The sequence below is a fragment of the Vombatus ursinus genome, unplaced genomic scaffold (genome assembly GCF_900497805.2).
Source record: "Vombatus ursinus unplaced genomic scaffold, bare-nosed wombat genome assembly UNPS02014858.1, whole genome shotgun sequence".
Taxonomy (NCBI): domain Eukaryota; kingdom Metazoa; phylum Chordata; class Mammalia; order Diprotodontia; family Vombatidae; genus Vombatus; species Vombatus ursinus.
In genome coordinates this window covers 661,009-672,683 of record NW_020954636.1, presented here as the reverse complement: position 1 = coordinate 672,683, position 11,675 = coordinate 661,009, and the positions used below count along the sequence as shown (strand labels likewise).

The window sequence follows — 11,675 nt, the reverse complement described above, 5'->3', positions numbered from 1 at the left end:
AATGATCTCTACTCTCATTCCCTCACAAGACCTCCTTGTAAAAGTGCTTTGAAAGAAGAATAATCTAGAAAGTGACAGTATCATGGGGCCTGGCAAGGTGTAGGTGTTTGAGAAGTTTTGTTTTGTTTTTTTTGTTTTTTTTTCAAAAAATCAGACACAGGCAGAGAGACAAGTGTGATATGTTTTTTCTACATTTGAGACTGGTCTCAGATGCTCAGAGTTAGTTCTGGGGCCAGAAGTAACAGGATGACTAAATGCTGGGGGAGGGGGGAGCAGAAGAGAGAGCCTTGGGCTTATAGCTCAGTTGATTATTTTCAAGATCTTCATATTAATACCATATCTTCTTTTGTGCTGGGGAGGAACTGAGTTCTGGCCCTCAGGGCAAACATCATCCAGATGGAAAGCAGCTCTACATCCTACATTCACAGTCCCTGGGAGGCAGAGGGATAGTTTAATGTCCTTCAATAACTTCTCAGCCCTCATGGGCAGACTCCTCCGACTCAGTCCACAACACTGCTTCTATCCTTCAAACTCAGCCCCAGTCCACTGCTTTTCCCTTTCTTCATCTCAGCCCACCTCACACCATGCCCAACTTCTCTTTCCTTTTGGTCATCTGTTGCCTTTGCTCTTCCCGTTTCCATTCAGCCCTGTTGCCACAGATGCCCTATCTATATCCCTCCCTGGCCCAGCCCTGGTGGCCCCTCACTTACTACTGCTTTGGATGGTCCAGTAGAAGGTTTTAGCTTCCCCAGGACACACACAGTAAGTATAACTGAAATTCCCAAAAGGGAAGTCAACGGGTAGGTTGCTCAGGGTGTAGACTTTTACCTAGGATGAAGGAGGTGGGGGTAATGTATCAGGGTTAACATTTAGCATTTTGTGGGAGGAGTATGAGATGAAGAAAGGAAGAGGTAGAGAAACAATGAAGAAATATCACAAGCTGGTAAATAGTGCAGGATATGATGTAATGTTAGAGAATAGGGACGACATCAATAAAGTGAGCCTTATACTAGAGTAATTAGGCTAGCACATATTTATGAGTGAGGGGATGAATGCGTGAACAAGAAGCATTTATTAAGTCCTTCTGTGTATCGAGTATTGTGCTAATCAGTGGATATACAAATATGGCGTGATTTGAGAAGCTATTAAAAAACAAACACACAAAACTTCTCATTCTGGTTTACCAGAGCATGAAAGCAATTTCTCTTTTTACTTATTTGAAAAATTCATAGGATTTAGGGCTGGGGGAGATGTGAGACAAAATACAATTCATTCCCTTCATTTTTTAGATGGGACCTCTGAATCTTAAAGAGGGGAAGGGTTAGTCAAATAGTAAGTAGCGGATTTAGGATTGGAACCCATGTCTTCTGTCTCAAATCTTGCACTCTTCTCCTACTGTACAACTATACATCCCCACAAGCCATTCCCATAAATACAAAAGCATTTTCCCCCCAACTCTAACTCTCAGAAACATTGTCTTCTTTTGAGGTTCAAGTTACACCTCCTCCATGAAGCCTTCCCTGATCCTCTCAATTCTTAGTAACTTTTTTATTTTCATTGTACATTTTCTGCATATTTATCTTTTGAAATAAAATGCAAACTCTTTGAGGTTTGGGACTGTCCCATTTTTGTCCTTGTGTCCCCAACACCTAGCGCAGTTCCTGGACCTGGAATCAGGAGGACCTGAGTTCAAATCTGGCCTTAAACACTTACTAGCTGTGTGACCCTGGGCAAGTCACTTAACCTCTCTCTGTCTGCCTCATTTTCCTCATCTGTAAAACGGGGATAATAATAGCACCTACCTTCCAGGATTGTAGCAGGGAGAAGGACTGGTCCTGTGATGTCATTGGTAGAAGGAACTTTGAGAGGACAAAACTCCCTCTGTCCAGGATATTTTAGTACCTTCTTTGCAACTCATGGTTTTAAAGATTTGCCTTTTGCATTGAAGTGACTTGTCTATGGTCACACAGTCAGTAGGTATTAGAGGCAGGACTTGAACCCAAGTCTTCCTGGCATCACGGTCAGCTCTCGACCCACTACTTCATGGTGCCTCCCATGCATGTAATAGGCACTTAGTAAATGTTTACTGGTGTTGGTGATATTACTAGACTGTGTTATACAGCAAATGCAGGTTATTGTAAGAAGGGTTCCTGAAGTTCAAAAGAAGTACACATTTTTCTCAGGACACTCAGCTTTTTCATGTTTTTACATATTTGCCTTTTGGGTTAGTAATTATTTTAATAGGGGACAGTGAAGTTTTGCACTGACCAGAATATAGCACAAAAGCCAGGATTTTGTTGTTGCTGTTGATACCTTTAATGTAATCAAGTCAGGAATATGGGCCAAGAGAGTAGAGGGCAATAACTTTTCTTCTATGCTTATTTTTTTGCCCTTCAAATACATTTGTAGGCCAATAAATTCCTGCTTATTTGTTTGTTTGTTTTTTCTCAAAGTTCTTGAAATATATTTTGAGAGCACAGGATCTCCTTTATGGATTAAATGTACATTACAAAGAATTTTCTAGAGCTAAATCAAATAGTTGTCTATGAGCACAGATTTCAAGTTAGTGCCAGAAATAAGAAGTTGAAAGAATAGCCAGTAACCTGGCTGACTTTTGTCAGCTGTTCTTAGCTAGATGAGGCGGCTCATATCCTTGGTTATGAAATTGAGTTACCAGTCAATTGTTATTAAGAGGCTTTCTAGTCATTGCACCTTAGCAGAAGGAAGCCTAGAATATTCTTCTGAAGAGCTGAAACCCAGAAGATAGTATCAGAGAGAAACTTAGTGACCATGAGTTTAATGAACTGGAGATCAAAAAGGAAGATTATCATCTTCCCAGGACATAAGAAACCCTACAGCATTGTTATGAATTCCACTTGCCATGCATATGCCTGTCATGCCTGCCCCTAAATATGTGCCTTCCAGGCATATGCTCTGGTCACATGTGTTTTTTAACTGGGCCCTCTCCCAGTTGAACTTATGATAACTTAAAGGATTGTCTGTCTCTGTGTGTGAGTGTGTGTGTGGGGATCTTTTCCTGTTATTTTATTTACTATACCATTTTATTTAGTGCATTTGTTTGAACTATTGTGTCCTCTGGCTGACTTGTAAATGTAAATATGCCAGTTGGGGATCATGAGCTATGCTTTTGTGGGGGTGTTGATTCACAAAATTGTTAGAACTTGAGCTACTGCCCTAGACAAGTTGACAATTGTATTCCAGTTATTTTATGAAAGACATTTGCAAAATATATCTCCATAGGCTATGTGTGGAATGTTCTTGTTTGCCCTTCATTTTCAAAGAGGACCAATGACATCATAGGGTAATGTCTTAACTCATGCTTGAATTGGATTTAAGTGAGGCAGAGTGGCACAAAGTTGTCAGCCTCATGCTCTCTTCTAGAGTCGTCAAAGTCCAGTGGCAAGACAAAGGTCAGGATGACTGGTGATGGCTCAGGATGCAGTAGACAACCTTGGTGTCTTCTATGCCTGACCAAGCTCTAAGTGCTCCACAGTGCCTGCTTTAGTTGCTTTCATGGTCATAGGAACAAATGTCCCTTCTGCCAGGGAAAGTCTTCTCATTCTTGGGATAGGCATTATCCTAACACACTGACAGGTTTGAGGTCTATCAGTTACCCTCAACTTGATTTAGGCCATCTGCAAACATAATTTACCAGGGTCTATGGGGTGTTTAGGGAGGACTAGCACCTCTGGAGTGAGGACTTGCCAAGCCCTTTTCAGGGCTGCTCATCCATCTTTGGTGTCCACCTTCACACAAGTCTCACCTGTGGCTCCAAGATTCTGTAGCATGCACAGTGGCCAGAAACCAGCAAACTATCTGGGCAGATAAGCTAAATGTATGGACTAGGCCTCTGTGGGATGACTGAGAAAGATCATCCACATTGGAATCACATCAATGTGAACTTGAATTTCTCTAAGGAAGTATTGGTTGTCAACATGAAGGTAGATACTGTGACTCAGGTGTATCCAGACCTGATGAATCTCTCCAGCATGTCAGCATTGATTTGGTGGGAGGGTGGGCGTATGTGAAGGAGACTGTGAATATAGGCTATAGAGCTGCTTTCCATTTGAATGATGTTTGTCCTGAGGGTCAGAACTCAATTCCTCCACCGAACAAAAGAAGATATGATGTTAATATGAAGACCTTGACAACTGAGCTATAAGCCTGAGGCTCTCTCTTTTCCCCCCACCATTTAGTTATCCTGTTACTTCTGGCCCCAGAACTAACTCTGAGCATCTGAGACCAGTTTCAAATGTAGAGTAAACATATCACACTTCTCTGCCTGCCTGTGTTTCATCTAAGAAAACTTCTCAAACATCTACACCTTGCAAGGCCCCGTGATACTGTCACTTTCTAGATTATTCTTCTTTCAAAGCACTTTTATACAGGAGGTCTTATGAGGGAATGATAGCAGAGATCATTCTCCATTTGGCAAATGGAGAAATGAAGGCACAAGAGAGATGAAATTATTTACACCAAATCACTTAGCAAGCTAGTAGAACCAAGATGAGAATTTTATGTCTTAACTCTTCACTGAGATTTCCCTAAATTGAATCCCTATCCACCAAAGCAGACATAGAGCTGAGTGGCTCCACAATGAAACACAGGTTCCCCCAGAGAATTGATAATTAAATGCATGTCATATACATATTTCTGCATATATGTGTATATGCATGTATGAATATGTAAGCATATATCTGTACATATGTATACACACAAACATACGCATATATCTATTCCCCCTTTCCTAAGTTATAATCATTATTGATTTTATAGGCCAGATCAGTTATTTTACAAATTTATGTGATTATGTGGTCAAATTTCAGAGTTATTGTATTGCTGTGTATTACTTCAGATAACATTCACGCCGTTTCTACCTGGGCATTGAAATATTTGTGGAAAATAATGGAATTAGATTCATTACAGCAGACTATTTATATCAGCATACCTAACACATAGTGAGACAAGGATATCTAGAGTGCTAGCTATGTGTCGATAGACAATTTTGGCAACGTGATGTACTTTCCATAGCATAGAAAGGACCAAACAAGGCATTGTTGTAAACTGTTTAAGCCAATAGTGCATTTATAGGATCATAGATTTAGAGTTGGAAGGGACTTTAGATCTACTAAGTCTTCATTTTTTTGAATGAGTAGACTGAGGTGCATAGAGGTTAAGTGACTTCTTTAGGGTCACTCAATTACTAAGTATCTGTGTTAAGATTTGAATGCAAGTCTTCCTGACTCAAAGCCCAGATGTTCTATCTACTTCTGCATGCTGTAAATTACATGTCTATTTAGGCACTAGAACATTGGTGGGAAATGATGTAATTAGATCTACATAAGGGGTATGGACATAAGGTATACTGATATCATCCACCCTCTAGGGGCTGGGTGAGAATGACAATAAATATTTGAACTGCATTAATGTGAGTTTTATGTTCTCTAAAGAAGTGATGGGTGAATGTGAGAAAGTGAATACTGACTTTGGTGTGTCTACACCTGGGGAACAACTTTGTTGTGTCACCATTGTTTGGCACCAACTCCTGTCTGTACAAAATACCAGCAGAATATCACAGACTCTGGCTCCCTAGCTGAACGCTTTGGCAATCTATGCATACTTGAAGAAACTTACAGGAATATAGAAACCAATGGTGGCAGCAGGTATCAAAGAAACACTAAATCTTCCACTTTAAGAATGGAGCTAGAGAAGTCCCACTCTTTGTGACTCATGGTCTCTAGAGCGTGGAAGGATCAAAGGAGGAAGAAATTCAGTGAAAATAATAAAGTTTTTTTTCCCCCACTAAATGAATAGAAAGAGGGGTGTGCCTATGGAGCAGTGCACACAATCTGCCTCAATGTTTCCTGTTCATTTCAAGAGAAGATTTCCCTGTCTGATGTAAAAGAGCTCAGAAACTCTCTGAAAGAACTATTTGTCAGTGACATCATCAAATTGTCTAGCGTATATAATGACCATATTAGAGGTTCTTCTTCATTTTCAAAGAGAACCAATGACATCACACAGTGATGTCTTGACTTGTGTGTGAATTGGATTTGAGTGAGGTAGAGTTGTAGAAAATCTTACTCTATCTTCCAGTCATCAAAGTCCAATGGCAAGACAAAAGTCAAGATGACTGATGATGGCCCAGGATAAAGTGAATGGCCTTGGTGTCTTTGATGTTTGACCAAGCTCTAAGTGCCCCATAGTACCTGCTTCAGCCACCTTCATGGCCTTTGGAACAAACTGTTGTCATCTGTCCATTACACTGTGGGAAGTCTTCACATGCTTGGGGTAGACATCCCCTTAACTCAAGACCAAGACTAAGAAGATACAAACTAGAGTTTAAAGTAGAGGTCTAAATCAGAACAGTACACAAGGTCATAATTTTAAGATGTCCTGCTAGGTAGCCAGTGGTTTCAGTATTAGAACTGCATGATAAATATTATGTATTGTGGTAGGTGAAGACAAAAGAAGATAGCCTTCATCTTCCCAGAAGTATTATAAGAATATTGACTCAAGTCCCAGGGTATCTTGGGGGTTCAATGCCTTATGGAACAGGCCACTGGGGACATAACCTCCATGGAGGTGTGGTGTATCTTGATGATCTCATTGTCTTCAGACAATTATAAAAACACCAGAAAAGACTGATTAAACTATTAGGTTGACTAGAATATGCTGAGTCTGAAGTTGTCCCTTGGCATGTGCCAGTTCTTCAAAGCCTCTATCAATGGACAACTTTAGATTAGTATCTTTCAGCCAGCCTAACAGTTTAATCAATGGGTCATGTAGTGTCTGAACAAGGAGTAAGTATGGATTCAGAGAAGATAGAAGTGCCCATAAGTCACCAACACCCAAAGGATTTTTGAGAAATACTTTTCTATGATTTGGTGGCTACTACAAAAATATGTGAGGAATTAACATTAACATTGTTAGTAGTGATCTCATTCATGAGAATGTGATTGAGAAGAGATAGAAGCAGAAGGACAATAAAGGTTAGTCTGGTCTGACTATCCCATGCCTGGAATACTCTGCCCTCTTCATCTCCCCCTCCTGGGTTTCCTGACTTCTTTCAAGACCCACTGAAATCTAGTGCTTTCCCTCTCTTGGTTATCTCTGATTTAATCTCTTTTTATCTTGTTTGTACTAGTTGCTTTCATGGCGTTTCCTCCATTACACTGTGATCTCTGAGAGCAGGAACTATTTTTTGCCTTTCTATATATCCCCAGCACTTAGCACAGTGTTTAGCACATGGTAGACACTTAATAAATGCTTGTTGACTGACTGACTGATTGCTAAACTGTTTGGAGATCATGTATGGAGAAATATGATGATATATTAAAAAACATGGCCATTTGTCTCGTACAGGTACCACTGTTATATATGCAGACCAAGCAAACCCTTTGTGCTAGGCAAACACTAGAGACTTGGGACCCAGTTTTATACCAAAAGAATGAGAGTCACCAGAAAGTTATTGGATTTTCTAGTAGAGTTCTTATTGACAGGGAGGCTTCTTATCCCATATACTAGTTGGAACTCTTGGTGTTGAAGGGGGCTGTCACTGAAAAGTTGTGAGAATATGTGTATAGAGTTCAGTTTCACAGTCCACTGACATTTTTACCATCGCTAAGTTGGATACTACTTGAGAGAGATGATCAGGGTCACTAATTAACTACTAGTTGAGTCTGTGCTGTTAGCTATAGGAAACTAATATAGTATTAGATGTTAACTTCTGTGGGTCATGTGACTGACACTGAGGCTATAGCAGTAATAAAGCTTGCATTGAACCAATCTTCTTTGCCTTGTTTGTCCTTGTTTTGCTGGAGTAGAGAAGAAAGTTGGGGTGAAGAACCATGAGAAGCAATAGAAATCATGAAGTGAAAGAATGGTCCTTTGGGACAGAAGTTTTGTTCCTCAAAACATCATACTGTAGAGGATAGCAGAAGTGGGAGTTATGCACTAGAGTTCTATGAGAGACAGTAACTGATTCCCCTACATGGTACTAAGAAGCATCAGGTGCTACCAAGATTCTTCCCTCTATGGAATGTAAATGGTAACTTTGGATACTTGGATCAAAAGAGAACACTTAAGTTAGCAGGCAATATTTTATGCTTACCCTAAGTGAGACTTGGGTTCAATGTATTCAAAAGAAAGTGCTTACTACATCAGGTGCATATTTAGAGAATATAAATACTAGGAAGCTTTTGAAGCTTGTGCATATGGACAGTATCTGTGGGATGAAATGACAAAAGAATGAATAGCATACTAGTGGTGATGGAATATTCCACCTGGCATACATGGACACATCTAATCAATAATAAAATGTTTATTGTTTCTAAGATGTTGTGGGCAAAGTATTTCTCTGCATATGAGTTTTCTGCCAGGATCTATTCTGACCCAAGTTGAGTCTTTGAAAGCAAACTCCTTAATCAGGTGCTGACCTGGGCAGGAATCAAGGCTCCTAGACCACTATCACAATATTGCACTAAAGTTTAGTGTTTCAGTCACAAACTCTTGATCATGTTGTGGCCCTAATCTGAGCAATAGGCTCAATGGAGTCAACATGTACATTTATATTGCATGCTTACATGTATACATGTTATCAAGAAAGATGCTTCTGGCTTCATCCCATATCTATTAGTGTTTGGGAAAGAGCTATTGCCCACTGACTTATTCTCTGGAGACAAAAGAGACAAAGAGACCAAAAAAAAAAAAGGAAAAGAAAAGAAACAAGTAGCACTGCTAGATCATCTGAAAGAGGCCTTCTATCGAGCTGAGGCTTCATCTCGGAAAAGTTGATGTCATTCGTCATCATCATTATCACTAATATTTATTCAGCATTTTCAGGTTTGCAAAACACTTCACATATGTTAATCCACTTTAACTTCACACCAACCCTGGGAGGTAGATGCTATTCTTATCCCCATCTTACAGATGAGGAAACTGAGGCAAAAGAGGTTAAGTAACTTACCCAGGGTCATGCAGCTAATCAGTGTCTGAGGTGTGATTCAAATTAAGATCCTCTTGACTCCAATTCCTGCACTCTGTCCACTATTCCAACTAGCTGAAACATGTGACTTCATGTCTGCTGGATGTTAGATCTCTCACAAAGGGATTGCTTTTTGTTAAGAAATCTTCCTGTGTGGGGAACACACATCCTTTCTTGTAACTTTATTTACTATCTTGCCTGACTAAATTGCTTTTTATTTAAACTAAAGTTTCTTCTTGAACAGCTGGTAAAAATAAGCACTTCCATTAGGGCTCATGAGTTTTGGTTTTGATCTACTCTATCTTGATTAGTTTTTCATGGTGCCCATGTGGAAAAGGCACTGTTTCAGATGCTAAATTTGAAAACACAGAAAAAAGATCCATGAGGGAATGGAATACTGGTCAGGCAATTGTACATGAAAGGTGGTAAATGCATGGTAGTAATAAACTCTAGGAGAGGAGAGATTGGCCATGAGGCACCCAGGCATGACATCTCTAAGTTGATCATTCTACTGGGACCCCTGAAGAGCAGTGAAAATGGCAAAAAAGCCCCAAACCAATGAAGACAAGCTTACAGAGATGAGTTACTTTTCATAATGGATGAAATGCGTTATAGTTGAAAGGGAAAGTTTGCCAAAACAGGATGATTTGAAGTTACAAACTTGACCAACTTTAGTTTTTTTTTCCCTTCAGGCTTTGTCCTGGGTGCCACTGTGTTTGCTGATTGTTGGTGGGCCACCTAACCCTGGGAAGAAGGAGACTTAATGATATAGAAAGATACACTCCTCCAAGGGGGCACATTGTTTATCCATGAGGAACTATGAAAGTCTGAACACTTTCTTCCTCCCAATTTACACACTTCTCCACTCATCTACTTCTACCTACTGATTCTGTGAAAAGGGGGATGACTCTTTTCTTCATATCCTGTCTTCCCCTACTCTTAGTAATGACTATAGGGGATGGGAATGGATGGAGAGGTGTTGAGTCCTAGAACAGCTCACTCAGTTCCCATACTTCCTCTTATGTCTTGTCACTGCCCTGTATCCTTTACTCTCATTATTCTCCTTTCTGCTTTTCTTTCTTCAATAAGGGGTTGATTGAAGGAGGTTCCCAACCAAAGTAATGACTTACCTGCCCTGATGAGACTTTATACTCCCTTCTCCCTTCTTTCTTTCACCTCCACATTTCCTCTGCACTTTCACCTCTCATTAAAGTCTATCACTTACCAGAGCACAATTTCCCAAATATGATTGAACAGAACATGCCAATTCGATTTTCTCTCCTGGTTTTGCAGGCCTCATTGGGATCACGTTCACTTCAAGCACCTTTTGTCTGGTAAGGAAAAGAGAGAAATAAAGAATTCCCCTATTCTTCATTAGAAATAGATCAAGAAGTAAGTAGGTTGTGAGTCGAGAGTAGGAGTGAACTGAAGAGAAACAGAGGTGAAGAGGATTTTAGGAGAAATGTGATCTTATGGTCTAGATATCCATTTCTTCCATATGTTTCATTTCCAAGGACTTTCTATCTTTAAGCCCTATTTCCTTCCCAGAAAAGAGATGGTAACTGAGACCCAGAGGGCAAGATATGAGGTGCTGTCAGTCTAAAGTGGTCATATTTCTGACTATCCACTAAGGGGCCAGGTTAGGGATTAACTTCTTATTCCTCATAGATCCAAGTCAAAGCACCTAGACTGGTAAGAAAAGTACCAGCCAAGTGAAATAATCAAGATTTTAGATCTGGAAGGGGCTCTAGGTGTTATTTAGTCAAATTTCTTTATTTTATATAGTAGGAAATGAGGATCTAAATGAGATTCAGTGATCTATGGGTCCAAGGAATCTCCTTAGACCTGAAATTTCCTTAAATGCCCATTTTCCTAATATAAAGCAACTTAGAGACAATGTGCTGGAAGAGGCGTGTGGGTGTGTGTGTGTGTGTGTGTGTGTGTGTGTGTGTGTGTGTGTATTTTCAGGTGAAGGAGTCCACAGCCTCAAACTTCAAAAAGAATTGAATCTTTTTTTTAACAATGTTTTTCAAGCTTAATGTAGGTATGATTGTTTGTGAAACTAGTCATTTCTCAAGGGTACCTAGGACAGAGTCTACTCTGTCTAGGATTTCCTAAGGCATCATTCCATTGACTGTAGCTTCCTAAAACCAAGAGTATCCCACTGAAATAAGATATTTGGTTCCTTTTCATAAGACAAAGCCAAAAACACAACTTAGAAGTCCTGTATTCTTAGCTCCCACCTTATAGCCTGGGACATTGGTACATTTCTTCCTTTTTTTCTTCCTCTTTCTCCTTTGAATAGTCCCCACCTGCACTTCCTACCTTCCCACTATTCCCCTTACATGACTTCTCTTTATCTTAGAAACCAGAGCTTGTCTCATTTCTGAGATATTTCAAGAACAAAGGCTCTGTTCTTCCCAAGAACCTGAACTTCCATGTTTCCCACTGCCTTTTCCCTAGAATGAGGCTGGACAAGGGCTAATCGTTTGATTGAGGAACAGGACTCATGGATTCTATGCCCTTATCTGAATCTCTTCCCCAGCTCCATCTCATTTAGTCCAGAGTCCCAGGGAATGTTCTCCTAAAAATATCCATCCATCCATCCATCCATCCAACTGTCTATCTATCTATCTATCTATCTATCTATCTATCTATCTATCTATCT

General features: G+C 40.0%; 1 protein-coding gene across 1 annotated transcript in view; it reads right to left on the bottom strand.

Moving 5' to 3' along the window:
- Positions 1–300: 300 nt before the first annotated feature.
- The window catches only part of PIP (prolactin induced protein), a 12,166-nt gene continuing 791 nt past the window's right edge, over positions 301–11,675 (bottom strand). The window contains exons 2-4 of the mRNA XM_027841253.1: positions 10,233–10,338; positions 711–828; positions 301–431 (exon numbers count right to left, since the gene is read on the bottom strand). Coding sequence (XP_027697054.1) covers positions 301–431; positions 711–828; positions 10,233–10,338 — 355 coding nt within the window. The remainder of the gene's footprint in view (positions 432–710; positions 829–10,232; positions 10,339–11,675) is intronic.